The following is a 23,428-nucleotide window of genomic DNA, read 5'->3' on the forward strand; positions in this document are numbered from 1 at the left end:
GCCAAACGATTTTTTTCCGATTTTTTCCCGATTTTTTTCCCGATTTTAACGATTTTTCCGATTTTTTCCCGGCGCCGATTAAATCCCGATCGCGATGTGTGCAACATTGCCTAAACTTTGTGGTTCTCTGTTATTGTATGCTGCTCACTTCAAATAAATGCAAGAGTATTTCTGGCTTATACTCTGCTATGAATTGTGACAATGCTGCCTACATTTCTGGGTGTATTCCCAATGCATCTTAATATGTGTTGAACTGCCTGTATGTTGAAAGAAAATCACTGTTTGTATGAAACGTCAATTAAATAAACAGCTAATCACCTACAGCAGTATACATATCAAGTCTGGGTTGAACAGTGAGGAAGGAACCCTTTGGAAATTTATTAGAAACACTGGCGTCATCTCTGTACCAGAATCTTACAAATCCATACATCACTGCCATATTACCAGGCATTATTGACACATGGACATGCCATATGTCAAAGGACACTGCTATATATGTCACTGTTATCATTGTCGCAAATACATTGCCACATATCATAGTCATCTTTGTCACAAGGATACTGCCATAAAAGTAAATATCATAGCCTTACAAGATTGACATCATCACTATCATCATAAACATCTCTGTCATGCATGACTGCCACACTGTCAACATATCACTGTCATATGCATAGGTCACATTGCCATCTATCACTTGTCAAGAGTCAATGTCATATGTCATAGATATCCCTGTCTTATGGCATTGTCATTAAGCTGCTATATATCACTGTCAAACATTATAGGTATCAGTGTCTTATGTCACAGTCATAAGAAAAATCATTATAGCCAATCATCAAAGTCCAATCATATGCAGAAGGACACATAAACCCTTGCTCAATAAGGCCTTTTTCTAACAGTCCTCCAACTGTGCACAAGCCATACAAGTCTGACCAACAACACAGTCCAACACGACTTACACACCTTGCAAAACATTAAACATAGAAAGTCAACATACCTTGGACGTTTACTTCTGTCCTCAAAATACCCACGGCTTGTGCACTAATTTCTGGAGATGTGGCCTTCTGATTATGGCTTTCTGTGACTAACAGTTCTGCCCTATATCTGTGGCCTATTCTTCTTCATACCCAGTGCTTATCCTCCTCTTACAAGCCCTCCTTACTGTGCAGTTCAACAAGGAATTTCAGCCACCATTTACAAGACTGCTTCCATGCTGATCTGACCTCAACACTGCACTGAGTTAGGGATCGGCCTTCCTGTAGCAATCAAAAAACATTCGGCCCTTGTTCAAGTGACAATATACCAATATACATGCACAGAACTATCCCTTATTGGATGCGGACTAGTCTCAAGGCTCTATCAGACCTCACGGCAAATTAAAGCAACCCTTTTTTTTCAGAGTGAAAATCAGCATATTTATATTGAGAAAATATAAGGATGTACATATGAGCCAATATAGCAAGCGTATGCTATTATGAGCCTCAATAGCAGGTGATGACCGTCCAATAACATTCCAGAGGAAATGTACAGGCCATGAAGAGGCATAGGGGCCGAATAAGACCAAAAGGAAGTCCATATGACGTTACAGCGAGATGATAAAGACAGAAAAAAAGCATGGAGCATACAAAAAATTGCAGAGCCATTGCAATCCTGGAGCCGAGAGTCTAAACCCGATCAGACATTGCGCATCGAGGAGGAACCTGAGATATAAAAATGGCCAGGAACAAAACAGAGCCAAAAACCCACGGCCAATATAGAGGGAAAACCTGTGCAAAGACATGAAAACTTGAAGAAGGAAAAGACATATAAAGAACAGAGACATCAACATGATGGATTTAGCATCGCCGATATGTGAATGAGAGAGGAGAGGATTGGTTCTTTGGAATCCTGAAAAATGCATGCATTTCTCCACTTCCAGAGACACCAACAGGTAAGCAACCCTATTCAAGGTGACTCTGCCCTTTTATAAATTTCAGATCTCTGTGGCCTGATCACAGAAGATTGATCCAAAATATATGCCCAGAAAAAAGCCAGAAAACTCAGCTAGCCTTGCTCAAGATACCACAGACTTCTGCATGGGAAAGAGATAGACTTCTATCCTTGATTCGGCCCCTTTGCGTCCTTCTCGGCTACCTCAAGAACCCATGCCACAGATCCGAATTATTCTGCCTCAGAAGACCATCGAATCATTGCCAAAATGACAGAGGGTCAGTGCCAACATATAGTTGTTTCCACATGCGAAAGGTCATGTCCTTTGGGGCAGGCCGACTTGAACATTATGAGGCCAACATGAATTTCGAGTGAAACATAAATTCAAAATTTGCTCATAATAATATTTAAATATATTTTCCTTAACGATTGCTTGCCCAAATTTGTGCCACATTAAATAATAATGAGAAGAGTGCCAAACACATTAATAATAATATTTCTTTTGTTCAATTTGAATTCTTCTTATGGGGCAAGATGGGCTTCTTTCAGGGTAGATTGGTTTTTCATGGGAAATTCATCCAATAGCTGCCCCAAATTTCAACAACAATAAATAGGTAGGTACAAGTTGCTACAACTGTACATCCATTGGCTCCAACAAAAACTGGTCGTAACATGTCAAATGATGAACAAAGAATCATTCTCATTGTATATACCAAAACGCTCAAATGCACAAATAGATAAGAACACATGTATATGTTATGTAAGTAATATGTATATATATGTGTGTGTGTGTGTGTATATATATGTTTGAAAGGGAGAGGAAGGTGCTGCCTTCATCTGCTATTGACACCTAGCATGCTGCAGGCATACTACAAGGATTACTCCATATCCTTTGATTTATTTTATAGTGTTTCCACAAATCTTTGTGAACTCTCTGGGCAATGCCCAAGCTTACCTAAACATATACTAGATAACCAAGTATGGTATAGATCCTGTGTTTGGAAATTCTGCAGACCTGGGAGCATGAACCTAATCAAAATGATGTCGCATTTTACAAAAGGACTGTGGGCAATAGATTATATTACACTCACTTTCTGGTGGGTCCAAGCCATTCTAATAAGTATGGCAGTAACTAATAGGAAATTAAAGTTTAAAGGGCAAACTTGGTTGGGCACTATATGAATTTTAGTAGTTATCAACCACAAACAATTGGCTAGACAGGACAAGTAATCAGTCTATGAAAGACATGTTTAGATTCTAGAAAAAATATGGTAGCGCAGTTCTAAGTGCAAGAAAAGATGACATTTGTAAGGTTCAAATCAATAACAGCAAAGATCAGGCAACAGGTTATCATGCCTTATGGGGCAATTTACAGCCTTTGTTCATTTCATTCCTCTCAATATTGATCTCGATAGAACATAGGAATAATTGGGGGAAGCATATAATAAATTACAATAATGCACAGCCCAACTGGAAAAAACACAAGCACAGACCATGCTACAGCAAAAGCACAAGAAACTGCCTCAATCTTTGAAAATGACCCAATTTGGAAAAACACAAACAGGAATCAAGCTATATCACAAGCACGAGAAACTGCCTCAATCTGAAAATGGGATATAGACATTTCAAATTCAAGCCTAAGAATATGAACTCTAAAATTGAATCTCACAATTATAAGAAATTAAAAAAGACTAGGAATTAGCCTTGTCAACGTAAATTTGAATTCACGATTTCTGGACGAAGATCACACTTACAAAGGGAAAATGTGTTTCTCCCCCTTCTACATCATTACTTAGATACATCAGCATTGTTGCAACTCTTTGGCTTCGTTTCAAGTTGAACTGCACAACCAAATATGTGTTCTCAGCATAAAATAAATTTCTAGAGTACAGTTGGAAAGAAATATTAGTTTGAACATCTATAAGTAATCCAAAACTTCAAAACAAAGGTTACCGGGACATTGGCTAACTCATAAGGTCATACCTCATCCGAGAAATAATCATGATGAGATTTATAAAATTCACCTTCCTCATACCTGTGTTCATGTACTATCACTTAGATATCCAGTTATGGAACTATATAATAATAAAACGGATTGCAAAGATGAGCTGTACATAACTAACAGAAATACAATCTGCAATGAGACAAAAATGGTTACATTAAAATTTAACTGCATACCGTAGAACCTGCATAAGTTCTCCATTTTCTACTGGTACTTGAGAATAAACTGAAATGCGCTTCTCAATTGCCTTTCAGATAACAAACAAAATGAAATAAAATCAATCATTTGTACCAAATTGGCTAGTAAAATTTATAACAGACTATCATGATATACAGTCACAAAGTATGTACAGCATGCTGGATATGTGCAATGAAATTACATATATAGAATAAAGAAAATGAATAACTCATCCCAATTCAGAAAAACAATATATAAGAGAATAAAAATAAATATGAATTTCCAAAAAATAAAATAAAACAAATTTCTTACATTTTTATCAAGCCATGGTTAGTGAGGTCATACACAAGGTTTTAATAGGTGTTGATAGACAGTATGAAACAAAAAATTAGAATAACTCAATGGGGTCTTCATTTGATGGTTAAGAGGATGTAGTGATATTTCCTCCACCAAGGTACAGATTCCCATAAGACATGTATTGTCCCTCATGGGTCCCTCTCACCAATGCAAGTGAGCCATTCCATGGAAATCAGGCTAGGTGCAAGCCCCAGGTGACTTTATGGAATAGATACACTCCAACCACCACTTCTTAGTCGAAGGATTTTTCATTTCATGTTTTAGCTGGCTATAATTAATTGTAATCCCAAATTAAGGAAGAGTACGTTTGCTGCATTGTGATAAGAGGAAGTTGTTCAGAATATATATATATTTGGCACACTTTTGTATTATCGCTAAGAAACTTAAGTAGGTCAATGAGAGATATACCCTTTTATACCAATCATTTATGACATCAAGTTCAAGCCAATTTTGGATTAAAGGCATGCTAGTAATGAAGGATAATAAAAAATAGTAGACAAAAGAAATGTCCCTGTTGTCCTTGAATCAAGTTTCCATGACAGGTTGGATGTAAAGAGGAATAGCATATGGCGACAGCAGCACTAATGGAAGGCACTTGCTACTTGAGAAGTACATTGTCTTTAAAGAAGTCTGAGCAAGCAATTAACTCCTTAGCCTGATATGGAAGCATAAAGAAACAGAGTTGACATCCATAAAAGAGAGGAAAGGATCAAATGGAACCAACCAGCAAACCAATCTGCACAAATAGAAGATAAAACAGTGTTGTTTTTTCAAGTGCAATAGATACAAGCACTAATTTCTGAAAACAGATAATTACTTCTAATGATGTGGATATTCTTTTAGCAGTTCCAGTTTTATCATTAAGCAATTGCTCTTCAGGAATTCAACAATAAATGCACGACGACAGTAGAGATCACAATGCACAAAGATAACACAAGATTTACCCTGGGAAAACCCACTTGGAGAAAAACCAAGCAACCTTTTCCTTAGAGAAATTCTTCAGTTCAACAAGAGATACATCTAATTCTGCTAGTCAAATATGGAGGTCAAACTAACCAACAATACAATGGTCAAATCTGGTCAAACAGCCCTCTTGTCAAGCCCAACAAACTCAGCCCTGCTTCATCTTCCTAGGCCGAAATTCAGCCTCCCAGAACCTGCCCAGAAACTCCTCCCTTATGCCCAAAATTTCAGCCCTGCTGCCCAGAAGTTCGACCTGCTGCCCAAAATATGCCTAGAAACTCGCACATGCAAAGTCAGAGAGATAGGTAAAATGCTAGAGATATCTTTGTCCTTCTTCTCCTTCTCCTTCACTAGGATGCCTCGAAGACACTTTGTTATGTGAGTGATCGACCTGTGCCTTGTGGAGGAGGGTGAGTGCCTTACATATAGTGTCTGGCTGGCTTGAATGGGTGTCTCTTCACTGGGGCCGACCTGACAAGTTTGGAGCCAAATATTTAAGTTCAAAATTTTCTCTTTTGAAACCGACATGTAGAACATGTCTTGTATTAATCATTTCAAGGGCTAACCAATAAATTGACATGAAGAACATGTCTTACCTAAGTCACCTGACACGGGAACACAAGACACAAAGGACACAGGGATTCGAGTGTCGGACACGGACACATTGACCCCTGGGAATAGGACACGTTATATATTATTTTATTATATATATATATATATATATATATATTAAAAATTAGATATTTCTTACACAAATTCTCATTCATGATAAAAGTTCATTGATTCAAACATAGATCTTCATGACTCATCTAGATGTAAGTTTTACAAAGTAACATTATGCATACAAAATTACAAATACAATTGTGACATAAATGATAAATCATAAATCATAATACATATTCATCGATGATCCAATAGGAGAAAGACAAGATATTGTAGTTTTCTCATTAAGTCATCAAAATCAAAATTTGTACAATGCTACATTGGTAGTATCAATGCCAATGGCAAATAGAAATAGCAAATACAAAACAATTACAAGCCTAAAGGCAGTAGGTAGCTCATGAGTCATCAATCCTCATAATCAAAATCAACATCACTGTACTCATCATCATGGTCACCACTGCTCTCCTCTGTTGCATCCTCCTCCGTATCCAATGTCATCTCTGCATCTGTTGGTGTGGAGGATGACCCCTCTATATTATCACCGTCATCAAAAGTGACAGGTTCTAACACTGGGTCATTAAGATCCATGTTGGCCAATGCCAACTCAACACTGTTGTCCAAACCCATATCATCAGGAAAGACATCCCACATCTTTGTCTTTCCCTTCAACCACTCATCCCTCTGCCTATAAATAAGACGAGGTTGGTGTGCACATACACCATTGTCTTTGCCCTGGACTGCTCAAGCCTGCTCTTCTTGACACTATACAAATTCCCATATGTGCTCCAATTCCTCTCACAATAAGAGGATGAAGTCACCTGATGAAATCAACTGTTGTAGAGGAGGGCTTGTTGCCCCATGAGTTGCCCACCAAGATCATCAAAAGTGACAGGCTCTAACACTGGGTCATTAAGATCCATGTTGGCCAATGCCAACTCAACACTGTTGTCCAAACCCATATCATCAGGAAAGACATCCCACATCTTTGTCTTTCCCTTCAACCACTCATCCCTCTGCCTATAAATAAGATGAAGGTTGGTGTGCACATACACCATTGTCTTTGCCCTGGACTGCTCAAGCCTGCTCTTCTTGACACTATACAAATTCCCATATGTGCTCCAATTCCTCTCGCAACAAGAAGATGAAGTCACCTGATGAAATCAACTATTGTAGAGGAGGGCTTGTTGCCCCATGAGTTGCCCACCAAGACTAGGGCTTCTTAGCCCCCTGTCTCTAATCACATCGTATCTTGGAAATCAACCAGTGCCAGTGGAAAACTCTGCAAAGGCATCCTCCACCTCATCAAGGGATGCTATATCTTGAAAAATCCGCCTCAATGCAGCTTCGTCCCGTGTGAAATTTCCCCATCCATGTGAGGAGGGAATCTGCGGGAAGGTCCACCATTTAGCCACTCATGGTTGTAGTATTTTGGGTTCAATGTGTGAGTCAAACAATGTAAAGGTGTGCAATTCTTGTCCCATCTGCTAACAAGAATATCTTGTATGGTGGTGAAAAAGGCCTCTAATGATGTCTCATACTCGGGGCACTCACTCTGTAAAATAATGCCCCTCACAGACTCAATCATGGAATCTCATCCCTCATAAACCTCTCCTAGGATGGGTTGGTATGTATCTGCAAATTGAAGCAAAGAAATGATAGGGTCCATGATCTTAATAAGTAGATCTACCCTCTCCCACCAAGCATCATCTAACACTATGTCCTTCACTCTTTTTGAGGCTGCTTGATCTGTCTTTCTCCAAAAAAACCAAAACTCTGAAATAACCAAGCCCCAAGAGCAGTCTTGACCTCCCTCAACCTCTTTAACATGATGAATGAAGAGGCAAACTGTGTATCAACAATGATAGATTGGTATACTCCTTGTAGATAGTGAGGTAATTTGTATGATTTTGTACAAAGTTGCGGATATGTCGTGAATCCTCAATAATGATTCCAATCCAAAGCACTTCAAAATCAATAGATTTAAGTTCTAAATTCAAAGAATGGACAATGCAAGGTGTCCACAATCATGCCAGTAACCTTGCAAACAAGTGCATTATCTGTAATGATTTGCACACAAGAATCAACACATACATCTTCAATAACTATAATAAACAACTCACCCATATATTGTGCATCCTTCTATTGTCCAAGTACATCCACTGATTTCAAGAAAACTGGACCATTTAAGGAAGACACCATGAAGTTGATGAGTGGATGTCGTGTTGGATCTATCTATCCATCAGAAATAATGTTAACCCAGATGTTGGCCATGCTGATTTAATAGGCTCAAGCATCTTGTCCAACTCTTTATTTGCCTTCGTCAACAATGTGGTTTTAAGCTTTTCTGACCTAGGAGACACATACCCTGATGGAGCCCCTTGAGTTAGAGGTCGGCACATCTCAATAAATAAAGGTGAGCATGCAACATTAAAAGATATGAAGTTCTGATAGGAAAAAATGCAATGATGAGATCAAGTTCTTCCCGTTTCTCTTTCCAAAAAATCTTGTCCATTGGACCAAGTGCCATTGCCTTTCTTTTTGCTGCTTGTCCCCCACCAAAACTCTCAAATAGAATTTTTTTGCTGCTTTTCCTCAACAATGGAAGGGGGTCTTCATTCTTGCTTTTTTTAGATGTTGCAGCCACCTTTGCCATACCAACGTTGGCCTCTTTTTCCATTTCCTTCCTCTTAGTTAAAGACACCTGTGTACATGCTGCAATTCCACAACTTGGTAAAGCCAACAAATGAGCTTTCACATGGAAATATGTGTTCATGAAATGAGTTTTGCAATAGTTGCATTTCCAAGCAAAATTGCCTCCTCCCTTCGTCTTGCTGCTTGGCCCTTGCTCTCTTGTGACATATTTCCACAAGGGATATTTGTTATCTTGAGGTTGTTGTCTTTCCTCAACATTTGAAGTTGTTGTTGCAGCCCCACTTACAGTAGAGGGAACACTTGCAGATCTTGATGAAATTGGAAGAGGAGGTGCATCTCCAATGGGGACATTCTTCACCATCCTTTGCCCCTTCCCTGCTGCCCTTGATTGAGACATGAATGTTGTATAAAAATAAAGAAAAATACACAAATTTGTAAAACAAATGCATATGCAAACTGTTGTAATAAAAATGCAAAAAAAATAGAGAGAAAATGCACTTACCTATTGCTTGAATCGCCTCCAAAATGCTCCCACACCCTTTGCTCTTAGCTCTCACACACCCATAGCAAACCCACAATGACTTTGGTGAAGAAAGAATGGCCAAATCACACTTTTAAAGGCGCGCGAAGGGAAAAATTTTGTGACACATGTCCTAGTATCGAGACATGATCATGTCCTAATGGGATACGATCAGACACGATCCGGAGGACACGTGTCCCACCGAATCGTGTTTGATTCGTCCGATTTGGGACACGTGGGGCCAGGGGAGCGAATCTAGTTTCTTAGACAGTTACTTGCAGCAGATGGGATTTGTCAAGCATGACACAGATCCCAACCTTTACGATTTGATGGTAGAGGGTGAGCCACTTATCCTAGTATTGTATGTGGATGATCTTTTTCTGATAGGATCATCAAGGCTCATAGAGGATTCTAAGAGGAACCTAGCAGCAAAGTTTGATATGAAGGACTTGGGGTTGATGCACTATTTCCTAGCATTGGAAGTGAGGCAGAAGGATGGAGAGATCTTCTTTGGGCAAGGAAGATATGCTATAGATATTCTTAAGACGTTCAGAATCCACGATTGTAGACCCATGTCTACGCCCATGATCACCAACTGGAAGAAGATAGATGCATCAAATGACAAGGATGTTGATCCCACCTTGTATAGACAACTTATTGGGTCTCTCATGTATCTGGTCAACACTAGGCCAGATAATTGCTTCATAGTTAATACTCTCAGTCAGTTCATGGTAGAGCCCAGGAGGGTACATTGGGCAGCAGTGAGGCATATTCTGAGGTATGTGCATGGCATAGTCTAGTATGGCTTCAGATATAACCAAGGGGATGACGTCTAACTATGTGGGTGCACAGATGTAGATTGGGCAGGCAGTTTAGTAGACAGGAAAAGTACCTTCGGGTACTACTTCAGCATTGGATTAGGGATGGTTTCATGGTGCAATAGGAAGTAGAAGTCAGTAGCTCTAAGCTCTGTAGAAGCAAAGTACATGGCAGCAAGCACATGTGCGAAGCTATATGGCTTTGGAAGTTGTTAGTAAGCTTGTTCAGGCAGAGAATGGAGGTGACCAGAGTCTACTATGATAATAAGAGTTGCATCAAGCTCACTAAGAATCCAATGTTTCATGATAGGTCTAAACACATAGATATACGGTGTCATTTCGTCAGAGATTGTCTACAACATGGGGCGGTCTAACTACAGTATCTTCCCATAGAAGAGCAGGTTGCAGACATACTCACAAAAGTTGTAGGGAGAGCTAAGTTCGTCTATTTCAAAGAACAAATGGGTATGGCGGAGAACCCATTCTAGTAGCAGGGACAAATTTTAAGTTGTAGATGTTGTAGTTGCAGCAACAATAGATGAGAGGGAGTTGCAGTGTTGGCAGTAGTGCAACAGGGTCAGTAGCAGCACAGACGCAGCGTATATCAGAGATGCGCAGCAGTGGGTGGGCAGCAGTAGCCAGACATCAGCAACATGAAAGGGGATGATACAATGATAAAGTGTTGTGGCAGGGTGTTCAGCACTAGAACACATTCCTTGCTAAGAGGGAGTGTTAGTTTTTGTAGCATGGGGTGTGTTCCAGCCACGAAATTTGGTGGAGAGGGTAGAATACATGAGATCTCCAAAACCTAGAAATCGTTTCTGGAAATTCTGCCTAGAAGTGTCTCAATTAGATTATTAACCGATTTTTAAATATTCCTAAGTCTAAACTTAGGGGATATGGTTAATTAATCAATATTAATTGAGATAAGGTGAGAATCATCTAGATAATTGAGATAAGGTGAGAATCATCTAGAAACACACACAGATCGATCCATAAATGATCTGAGCCATTGATTAAGATTTAATCTTTATCGTTGGAGTCCCAACAGGAAGATATACGAAGGGATCAATGTGATGATGGAGATTACACTAGTGAAGATACTTAGTTATCTAGTCAGTTTTATTTTCTCAGTGGCAATGATTCAACAAAAAAGATAGAGGTAAAGGGTGAGTAGCAGGTGGTTGAGGAGGGTAGCAGCATTCCGGGAGGAAGTTTTCTAGTTCCAGGAAGAGGCAGTGAGAGGCAGGTCGAATTCCACAATGGCTCTGCGCAGAAAGTGACACAGAAGTTCCAGCGTGAGGCTAAGAAGTCAATCTCGAGGGTAGAAATTAGCAGTGGGGTGAGAGAAAAGTCTCACAATAATTTTGCCAGTACTTTCCTCAGATTAGATTGCCAATAGAGCATCTAAATTTGTGTACTCAGATTTGTTGTTGAAGAATAATAATAAAACCCTCAGCTATTGCACCGATTTTTCCGCATTGGGTTTTTCCAAGGACAATTGTCCAAAAATCACTGTTAAAATTCTTGTGTGCACTACAATTTCTCAGTTTCTAGTATTTTTATTTTCCACAGTATATTTTATGGTGAAAATTGCAGTTGTGATTTTATTCGTTGTTTTCCATAGCAAATAAACTGCATAATTAAATTTACAATTAAAAGAATAATTTCAAGTTGCTACAATAGATGAAATTTTCACAAGGTGGTCCAGGTGCATCATCATCATCAAATAAATGTAACACAAGCAAGCAATGAGTGGAATTGAAGGATCCCGTGATGTGGCAATCTGCTCTTTGCTATGGTAGAGGCCCATGGCTCTCAACGCTCACCCTAGAAATGTCAATATGACCCTCTGGAGGACATGGACCCCGTATAGGGAGACCAAACCCACACTAAAGACGCACCTGTAATCCTGTATAAGATCCAATGTTTCCCCTCACCTCCCAGTACAACAAATCATTAGTGCAATCGAGTAAATGAGTTTACAAATCATGGAACCAAGAGGACACTTAATAGTGGCATGCCCTTCCATAATGGCCTTTAGAACATACAACTGTCTCCAAGTTGAAAAAAAACGTTAACCAAGGACACTATTAGGTGGTTTCAAGCTCTAAGGGAAGTGACATGTCCATGGTACATCCATCAAATGGCAAGGGGCATGTGATATTATGATGGAACAGAGTGGGGCATCAAGGGAAGGCTCAAAGCCACACGTTGCAGTACAAGGGTAGCTATAATGAGGAAAGCCCACACTTGGGTGTATGAAAGTAGGAGGGGGAAATCGTGGTACATTGGTTACCCCGACCTTTTTTTTCCACCCTTCTTGATATGACTTTATCCTTTTATTGATTTTTCTTTTTGTAACTGCTCGAGGCTCCAAGGGATGAAAGCATGAAGTGAATGATATAACATTAAATACCCTCTTAAAGTTGGTCAATTCATCGCCCACCAGGGGTTGGGACAATCATGCGTTTCTTAGTGATGTAGGGGGCTCATATAGGGGCCCTAGGAACCAGGGAGACGGCCATAATAATAGGGGTTAGAGCTCATGTTGGATTTTTCCCACACGCTAAATTTGTATGTCTCGACCATCTTTGGATTTTGTGGTACATTTCCTGTTGATAGTGGCCAAATTATGCTTTTTATTTTCTTTATAGTTGCATCAACCTCCTGGACATCGTTCTAGGCTCGACTCAGAATGTGGACAAGGGGAGGGGTATGCTGACATGTTGTGGACTCAATGGACAAATGTGGATCCGAACAAGAAATATATGAGAAGGGGTTATAATGAGCAGAGGGGGGTGATATATATGGTGTCTAGAAGCGGGACCACACAACCAAAATCGGGATTTCTCATGTAGTGGCACTCCTAAAGATAGTAGCCAATAAAGGATATCCCACGGGACTAGTGTTAGTTTGTGGTAGCAACGGAAATGCTCTAGCCTTGAAAATTGGTGGAGAGGCTAAGGCACATGAGTTCTAAAGAACTCAGAAACTGTTTGGTGAAATTCCAACCGGATTGTATTTTATTAAAATAATTAATAGTTTTAATGGGATTCCTAAGCCTAAACTTAGGAAAATTAAATATTAATGGGTATTAATAAAATTATGGGTGAGAATGAACTAGAAGGCAGATCAAGTCAAGTTTTAATCTTAGTCGTTGATTAGAGACTTAATCTCGGTCATTGAAGTCTCAACAATAAAAGTATAAGAAGGACGCTTGGGGTTTAGTTAGAGACACACAGAGAGTTGATCAGTCAATTCGATTTTCCTAGGGCGGGCTTGTTAAGGAATTTGAACCAGTGATCAAGCAGTGAGGATCAGAGGCAGTACTGGAAGGAAGTGATTTCTAGTTCCAGTGCAAATACGTCAGAGAAGACAGGGAAGAATAATAGAGTCAGCATTGGGCCAAGGAGGGGCAGCGCAGCAGCGGGAGGAGATTGACGTGGAGGGATAGCGTAGAAACTGGAGGAGGTTGACGCAGAAGTGTTGGGGGACAAGCAGAGATCAGTGTCGGGAAACACTGTGAGTGACTGGCAGGAGAAATCTCGATTTCTCAGTAGCAGAAGCAACATCAGCCCAGGTTGATGCAATCAGAGGGAGTCTCCACGTAGAAGTTGTTGAAGAATCTAGGGCATGCATAATTAGGTTGATTCTTCGTTACATGATAACAATTTATGAAGTATTTAAACAATTTATCTTAGATTGATATTCCATTCATTATTAGAGTGTGTGTTTACTTCATCAAACTGCTACCAAAAACAAAAGAGACAATAACACAAATATTTGGCTTTCTGCCCAGGCCAAAACCTCTCCCTCTTGGAGAGGAAAACCCATGCATAAATTCTTCTTATAGAGATTCCATTGACAAATACCAAGACCATGACCCTTGACACACTCTGCCTCTCCAAGACCAAGATACCAATCCTCCTTTTTGTCGTTGCTGAGATCATCCTCATTGCTGCACCATTGAAGCCATCACTACAACATCACTGAGATCTTCATTGTTGCTTCTTCACCATATCAACGAGATCTATTGAAATTTTCACTATGATCTCTATGCTTTCAACAATGCACTGAGAGCTTCATTATGACAGTCATGATAGTTGTTTTATCCTACCTTCATCACTGTACTCTAGACCATCATGTTGACTGTGATCATGTGAGAGTGTATTCCATCACTGCAGGATCATTGTGATCTTTCTTACACTGAGACAGTGAGACCATGTAAATATGGTGAGGGATCCGAAGATCTTTCCATTATATATATATATATATATATATATATATATATATATATATATATATATATATATATATATATACCTTCACTGTTTAAGAAATAGATCCACCAAGATGCGATACTATTCCTCACTGTACTGAGGTCCTTATTGTCTCATTTATTCAGAGACTGTAATGGTTACTGTGGCTCTTTGTTATGCAGGGACTGTATCCTCCAAGAATGATCATCTCTGCGGCTTTGTTATTGTGCCAGGATTGTAGCATATATATATATATATATATATGTGTGTGTGTGTGTGTGTGTGTGTGATTGAGACAACATCTAACATCAATCTTAATAGGCCAAGAGAGAGAGGTTCTATCAGTGTTGTTCTTTGTCTAGACTTCTATAAGAGTATCACCAAGACCTTGATGCCAAGACTGTTATGCGAGATCCATTAACACTGTGCATTTGTCCTAGATTTTCGCTGCTCCATTCAACCGAGATCCTCACAAGTATGCAGAGATCACTAGCTATGCAATTGTGATATGTCTAGGTAGATCCGTATGCTAAAACGGAGATGTCGAGAATGTCTAATCCTTCAATCATTGCAGCATTCATTATACAAGGTTATTCCTGCTCCATTAGACCGAGGTCATGACTACACCTAAACCCCAAATGAGGTGCAATCAAGCCCTAACTGTGGCTCTTCTCCTCCATACGAAATTTCAGAGCCTTCCGAAATTTTTCTTGTTCCTTTTTCGCTGACCCATCGTGGGTATTTATAGTAGTGAGCCACCTATATGAGCCAACGTATGTTTATGAACCGACATGTCTATTTTTCCAAGCCGACATGACTTATATTTATTTATTTGATTCATTTTGGAGCTGACATTATATTCCTTTATTGTTTTGCTTGCAGATTTCAGTGACCTTGCTCTTGGAGGATTCTTCTTGGTCTTGGAGAGCTAATTTGACACCAATACATTTTACATAGACTCTTAAAGAGATTCTCCATTCATGACATGACTCTTTGACACATCAATAAATCCTAAAGGCATCAAGAAGAAGTCTTTCACCTAGTGACACTTCTTGCTCATGAAACCCATGTAGCAAGATTACAAAAATAATTTATTTCCTTTTATTACATCAAATACAAGATCATGTCATTATGAAGACCGAACCTAGTTACACTTTCTTCAACAGAAGTCAAGCAATGGTTGCATAGGCTCACACAGAGACTGCGCAGTGGATCATCCAGGAGTTGGGGACAAGATAAAATCTCTAGAATTAGCGTGAGGAATTCTCATTCATCTTCTCTGAGTGGATTGCCATTTTCTCTAGGGCATCCAGATTGTTTTCAGATACTTACTGACCATAATAGAAACCCTCGTATCTGTTGCACTGGTTTTCCCACATTGGGTTTTTCCGGGGACAATTGTCCAAAAACAAGTGTGTCAATGTGATTGTTCATACGCTGATGTTTCTCTTGCCTTTTAATTTTCAGTTCTTAATTTGTGAAGCCTGCAGCTAAATTTATTTTGATATTTACTGAAGCATTGGTGAATAACCTATTGTAAATAAGTAGGAGAAATAAATCAATTACTGCAACAAATTTTCACATGGTATCAAAACAAGGTCCAAGCAAGATAGAAGCAAAGAAAAAGAGCATGGAGAACAGTAGGGATCAGAATATTTTTGAATTAGCTTCCAGCTTGGAAGAGGAATTTGCTTGCTTATCAAGTTCTGCATCAGCCGAGGATTGGTACATTGATAGCGGGGATTCAATTCATATGACTGGAGAACAAGAATATTTCTCGAGCTATTAGGAGGAATAGATTAACTTCCAAATCACAATGGGTAACAGGACGAAATGCACCCCAGTAGGAAAGGGAACCGTTACATTCCAGACAGCAGCAGGAGATAGTGTTTGGGCCACAAACGTACTGCATGTGCCAGGTATGGGAATGAATTTGATTTCTGTATCTCAATTACAAGATAAGGGATATGATGTATACTTCATTGGTAATAGAGAATATGCCAAGCATCCTAAGTGGAAAAAGAGGACATAGATTGGAACTCAAAGCAACAGATTATGCCATTTGCACTGATAAGCAGTAATGCCAATGGAGAAAAAGAATTAAATGAGCTTTGGCATACAAGGATGGGACACTCACATCACGAGGCGTCAAGGATGCTCAAGGAAATTGTTACGGGGGTTTCAATGCTTACTACCAAGCATGATGAAACATGAAGAGGTTGCGTGCTAGGCAAGTACGCCAAAGCAACTTATTCCAGAAGCAACAATAGAGTTAAGAGTGTATTAGGCTTAATACACTCAGACATCTACGGTCCAATGTCTACAAGATGTTGATTTGGGGTATCGGATGTGTTCTAGCCACGAAATTTGGTGGAGAGGCTAAGGCACATGAAATCTCCAATACCCAGAAAGCGTTTGGGCAAATTCTAAATAGTTTGGGAGATGTTAAAATAATTAACATTTTTAATGGAGTCCCTAAGTCTAAACTTAGGGAAATTAAAATATTAATGTGAATTAATATAAAATTGTGTTAGAATGGTCCAAAAGTCATGGATCAAGCCAGATCTAATCTTAGCCGTTGATTAGGGACTTAATCTCAGTCGTTGATTTGTCAACGAGAAAAGTATAAGAGGAGGCTTGAGGGTCACTTGGAGAACACACCAAGAGATCAAGATTTTGACTTTCTGGGGCTGGGTTTGCTGAGAAAGTTGAGAGAGTGATCTAGAGTTGTAGCTGAGAGGCAGTGAATATAGAAGCAAAGAGGCAGAGATAGTGCCAGGAGGATCAGCGCAGCAACTGGGAAAGCTGACACAGAGGGCAAAAGTCGAAACTGCTGGGAACAGTCGGAACTGTCGGAAACTGCCGGAACAGCCAGGAAAGCTAACGCAGAGGGCAGAAGCTAGAACTGTCGGGAAAGTTGACGCAGAGGGCAAAAGCCGGGAAAGCTGAGAGGGCAGAAGCCGAAACTACCGGGAAAGCTAACGCAGAGGGCAAAAGCTAGAACTGCCGGGAACAACCGAAACTACTGGGAACTGTCGGAACTATCGGGAAAACTGGCGCAGAGGGCAGAAGCCAGAACTGTCGAGAACTGCCGGGAAAGCTGACGCAGAGGGCAGAAGAGGCTGACGCAGTCCCTAGAGGCTAATGCTGGGGTTTTTCGTGGGGCGGATTGGAGCTGAGGAGCTACCGGAGTGTTTATCCAGGGTTTCAACCAGAGCATCTGTCTCTGAAGGAGAGGTACTACTGCCGAGATTTTTCTCTATTGGGTGAGCCGGATTTGGCATCCAGACTGTATTCTGAAACTGCTTAATAAATCAAACCCTCAGATAGTTGCACCAGTTTTCCCGCATTGGGTTTTTCCAAGGACATTAGTCCAAAAATAACGGTGTCATTTGTGTGCTTGTTTTTGTTTCCTTCAGTTGATGATCTGTAATGTGTTGAGCATGTACTTGTGTTTATTTTCAGTATTTACCTGGTAAATAACTTGTTAATTAATCAGAACAAGTAGGAAGGTATAAATCAGAAAGTACATGGAGGGTTTCTAACTGTTAGACTTAGAAACTTCAACACAAGAGCCATCAGTGGTGCTAAGTATTTTGTCACCTTCATAGGTGAACATTCCAGGAAAACTTGGATTTATTTTTTGTGAACAAAGGATGAGCTCTTTGATCAGTTTAAGGAGTTCAAGGCTCTAGTGGAAAACCTAACAAGAAGGAAGATCAAGATATTGCACTCAAACAATGGCAGAGAGTACACAGATAAGGACTTCACGTATTTTTGCGCAAAAGAAGGGATCTGAAGAGAATGGACAACACCTTATAATCCAAAGCAGAATGGAGTCGTGGAAAGGAAGAACAGAACTATTGTTGGAGCAGCAAAGGCGATGTTATATGATCAAAATCTACCCAAGTTTTTATGAAGCATGCAGCACGGTTGTATACATTCAGAGAAGTACACCTCACAGGACTTTAGGAAAGAAGACGCCAGAGGGTGTTTTCACAGATAAGAGCTAGAAGCAAGTCACCTCAGGATATTCAGAAGTATGGCTTATTGCGATATTCCAAAAGAGAAGCGCACCAAGTTAGCGCAGACTGTCGAAGTTGGGTATCTCGTGGGTTACAGCGAGACTTCAAAGACGTATTGAATCTACATTTCGAGCAGTAGGAAGATTGTAGTAAGGTGGAATGCAAAGTTCATGGAAGATAGAGCTTTCAGGAAATCTCAAGAGATGTCGTTTGAAGAACAGGTTGATGATGCTTCTCTGGTCTAGCAACAGGGATCAGATCTGGCAAGAAGAGAGGTATCTGGTTCAAGCACAGTAACCAGTACTAGCATCTCCTCAAGAGAAGAGGAGCCAAGAGTGTCACAACAAGTACAACAATAAGAAGAGGCACAAATGGAACCTCCCACCACCAGTGGAAGAACTAGCTGAGAAGTACGACAGACTCTAAGGGACACAAAGGAATTCGTTGGAGCGCCTAGAAACAACTTGACGAGTACCAAGCATTGGTAGCTCAGATCGAAGAACCTTCTAGTTTTCGAGAAGCTGTACAGCACCAAGTATGGGTGGATGCCATGGTAGAAGAGTACAGTTCCATCATGACAAATGATGTCTGGGAAATTGTACCAAGACCAGAGAACAGATCAGTTGTGGGTTCGAGATGGATCTACAAGATCAAGTATTCTGCAGATGGTAGCGTAGACAAGTACAAGGCTAGGTTCGTCGCAAAAGGATATGCTCAAAAGGAAGGAATAGACTATGAGGAAACCTTTGCCCCAATAGCTCAATATACCTCTATCAGATCAATTATATCCCTTACAGCACAGATGGGATGGAGATTCACCAAATGGATGTCAAGACAACGTTCTTGAATGTGGTGATAGATGAATAGGTATATATCGAATAGCCAGATAGTTTCGAAACACATGAAAAGAGAGCTCATGTGTGTAGGTTGAAGAAAGCCTTGTATGGTTTGAATCAAGCACCCAGAGCTTGGTATGGTCGAATTGACAGCTACTTACAGTAGTTGGGATTCATCGAGAGTGATGTTGATGCCAGTCTTTATTATCTGTTGGTAGAAGGTGAGTCATTAATTCTGGTATTGTATGTGGATGATCTATTTTTGACAAGATCATCCAGACTCATAAAGGACTGCAAGAAGAACCTAGAAACAGAGTTTGATATGAAAGACTTGGGGCTAATGCACTATATTCTAGGATTGGAAGTTTGGCAGTAGGATGGTGAGATCTTCCTTGGCCAAGGTAGATATGCATCAGAAATTCTGAAAAGATTCAGAATGCAGGATTGTCGACCTATGGCTACGCCTATGATTACCAATTGGAAGAAAATAGATGCTTCTGGAGACAATGAAGTAGGCCCCACCTTATACAGACAACTCATTGGGTCGCTTATGTATCTAGTCAACACCAGGCCAAACATGTGTTATGCTGTCAACACCGTTAGTCAGTTCATGGTGGAACCAAAATGGGCGCACTAGGTAACAGCAAAGCACATTCTCAAGTATGTGCAGGGAACAGTCAATTTTGGATTAAGATACACCAAGGGCGATGATATCAAGTGGATTCGTTGATGCAGATTGGGCAGGAAGTTCAGTAGACAGGAAAAGTACCACAAGGTATTGCTTCGATATTGGATCTGGGATGACCTCCTGGTGTTGTAAGAAGCAGAAGTTTGTAGCACTGAGCTCTACTGAAGCTAAGTATATGGCAGCTAGCAAAGCAACATGTGAAGCTATATGGCTCAAGAAACCGCTTGTAAATCTATTTAGGGAAAGGATGGAAGCAACAAAGATCTTATGGGATAATCAAAGTTGTATCAAGCTCTTTAAAAATCCAGTATTTCATGATCGCTCCAAACACATCGATATTCCGTGTCACTTCATCAGAGATTGTGTTCCGCGTGGGGTAGTATAGTTGGAGTATACTCCCACAAGAAGTCAGGTAGCAGATGTACTCACCAAGGCTCTAGGAAGAACAAAGTTTGTTCAATTTAGGGAACCGATGGGTACGTTGGAAAATCCCTTTCAATAGCGTGATGCAGCATTTGAGAGTGAGTTGTAGTAGAGATGTACCAGTGGCAGTGGCAATGTCATGGGCAGCAGTATAGTGGCAGCAACAGCATAGTGTTGGTGGCAGCAACAGTGCAGAAAGGAGGTGCCTCAAAGACAGAGCAGCGTGCAGTTGGACATTGTTGCTAGAGCACTTTCCTTGCTAAGAGGGAGTGTTAGTTTTTGGTAGCATCGGAAGTGCTCTAGCTTTGAAAATTGGTGGAGAGGCTAAGGCATATGAGTTCTAAAGAACCCAGAAATTGTTTGGTGAAATTCCACCCGGATTGTATTTTACTAACATAATTAATATTTTTAATGGGGTTCCTAAATCTAAACTTGGGAAAATTAAAATATTAATGGGTATTAATCAAAATATGGGTGAGAATGATTTAGAAGGCGGATCAAGTCAAGCTTTAATCTTAGTCGTTGATAAAGGCTTAATCTCGGTCGTTGAAGTCTCAACAGTGAAAGTATAAGAAGGAGGCTTGGGGTTCAGCTAGAGACACACAGAGAGTTGATCAGTCATTTCGATTTTCCTTAGGCAGGGTTTACTAAGGAATTCGAACCAGTGATCAAGTAGTGAGGATCAGAGACAGTACTAGAAGGAAGTGATTTCCAATCCCAGTGAATATATGTCAAAGAAGATAGGGAAGGATAATAGAGCCAGCACTAGGCCAAGGAGGGATAGCACAGCAGCTAGAGGAGATTGACGCAGAGGGACAGTGTAGAAACTGGAGGAGGTTGACGCAGAAGTGTTGGGGGACAGGCAGAGATCAGTGTCGGGAATCACTGTGAGTGATTGGCAGGAGAAATCTCGATTTCTCAGCAGCAGCAGCCCAAGTTGACGCAGTCAGAGGGAGTCTCCACGCAGTGGCTGCGTAGGCTCATGCAAAGATTGCGCAGTGGGTCATCCAGGAGCTAGGGACAGGATAAAATCTCTAGAATTCTCTGAGTGGATTTCCATTTTCTCTGGGGCATCCAGATTGTATTCAGATATTTACTGCCAATAATAGAAACCTTCATATCTGTTGCACCGGTTTTCCCACATTGGGTTTTTCCAGGGACGATTTTCCAAAAACAAGTGTGTCAATGTGATTGTTCATATGCTGATGTTTCTCTTGTCTTTTAATTTTCAGTTCTTAATTTGTGAAGCTTGCAGCGAAATTTATTTTGATATTTACTGAAGCATTGATGAATAACTTATTGTAAATAAGTAGGAGAAATAAATCAATTACTGTAGCAAATTTTCACAACTAGGATACAAGGTTAACAACCAAATTGGACAAGGGGCCAAGAGTACAAGCCAAGCCCATTCTTTCCATCGAATCCCCTCACCAATCCATGTCCAGGACTGTCCATGATAAGTAAGCAAAGATACCCAACTACATAATGAAAAGCCATACCTTCAGAGTTGGAAGGCCCACCTTCAAACATACGATCATAATAGATGGGCGAGGAATCATAATGGTTGGCTCAAGTAGCGGATATGGTAGCACATCGAGCTATCTAGGGGCTGCAAGGGGCTGTTGGCTACCAGTTGAGGACCATCTAGTGTTAGTTTTTGGTAGCATCAGAAGTGCTCTAGCCTTGAAAACTGGTGGAGAGGCTAAGGCACATGAGTTCTAAAGAACCCATAAACAGTTTGGTGAAATTCCACCCGGATTGTATTTTATTAAAATAATTAATATTTTTAATGGGATTCCTAAGTCTAAACATGGGGAAATTAAAATATTAAAGGGTATTAATAAAAATATGGGTGAGAATGATATAGAAGGCGGATCAAGTCATGTTTTAATCTTAGTCATTGATTAGAGACTTAATTTCGGCTGTTGGAGTCTCAACGAGAAAAGTATAAGAATGAGGCTTGGGGTTCATTTAGAAATACACAGAGAGATTGAGGAAATCGATTTTCTTTGGTGAGAAGTTCTCAAGAGGAAAATCAATTAGGGAGATCTTGCAGATGAGGGGTAGGGATAGCATCTTCCGGAGAGAGTGATTCTCAGCTGGAGATACATCAGTAGAGAGAGGCAGTAAGTGATCCAGAGGCCTTGATGCAAAGGCTGATGCAGGGCCAGAAGGGCCACGCAGAAGTGATGTCGAGGCAGAGAGAGAAAGTCAAAAGTCAGAGCAAAGTGTCAGTTTCAATAGTCAGAAGCCGAGGTGTGAGACCGGGAGGCTGAGAGGAGTGACTCTAGGCTTCTGATCAAATTCCCAACTTGGTGACGCAGTGCCCGCGAGGGTTGACGCTGGGACATCATAGAGGCATTGCATTGCCTGCCAGGGGCATCTCATCCAGCAGTCGGAATAGCTAGAAATTTTTCTCAATGATTATGTGAGGTAACTCACAAAGTTTCTGCCAGTATTTCTCTCTGTAACTGAATAACCCTGTGAGGTATTCAGTGATGTATTCAGATTTTGCTACTGCATAATAATAAGACCCTCAGAGTTGCTGCACCGGTTTTCCCGCATTGGGTTTTTCCGGAGACTATTTTGTCCTATGCATCTTGTTCTTTGCTCAGTTTCCTTATTTCATGTAATCAAATTTAAGTGGTGTAGGTTGCAAAAGTAATTTGTTGCAATATTCAGCAGAATAACTTGATGAATGTAATTAATATCAAGTAGGTGAAGTAGATTCAGATTTGCTGCAGTAGGGATTCCTTGAGGACTAGGAATTTTCACATCTAGGAGAAAAATTTATCGTCTGGGTGTCACCCACGGGTGTTGGGTAACAAACATTACAATGGCTTGCATCAATATTTTATGACATCGTTCTCTACAGTGACTTCGTTATCTCTACTATGGCATCGCTATACTCTGTGTCATCCTGGCATCACTATACTCTGTGGTATCATTTGATTTTGTAGTATCATCGTTTGACTCTATGGTATTGAATTGTATTATCATTTAACTCTGTGGCATCTTCGTTTGACTCGGTAACATTACGCGATGGCTTGTATATATACATATACAAACCTTGCAGTTAATGTATGAACAATGGTATAACAGAGTAACATTTTTGG

General features: G+C 40.3%; 1 protein-coding gene across 7 annotated transcripts in view; it reads right to left on the bottom strand.

The window, feature by feature from the left end:
- LOC149240092 (prolyl 4-hydroxylase 1) overlaps positions 1-23,428 on the bottom strand; it is a 419,466-nt gene that overhangs the window by 67,099 nt on the left and 328,939 nt on the right. For all 7 annotated transcript variants that reach the window (XM_089373625.1, XM_089373626.1, XM_089373624.1 and 4 more), the window contains 3 exons: positions 4,105-4,175; positions 3,910-3,961; positions 3,681-3,767 (listed from right to left, as the gene is read on the bottom strand). In XM_089373625.1, coding sequence (XP_089229751.1) covers positions 3,681-3,767; positions 3,910-3,961; positions 4,105-4,175 — 210 coding nt within the window. The remainder of the gene's footprint in view (positions 1-3,680; positions 3,768-3,909; positions 3,962-4,104; positions 4,176-23,428) is intronic.

This window comes from Pinus tabuliformis, chromosome 8 (genome assembly GCF_031772625.1).
Source record: "Pinus tabuliformis cultivar Carrire ecotype Pingquan chromosome 8, CPIR1, whole genome shotgun sequence".
NCBI classification, from domain to species: domain Eukaryota; kingdom Viridiplantae; phylum Streptophyta; class Pinopsida; order Pinales; family Pinaceae; genus Pinus; species Pinus tabuliformis.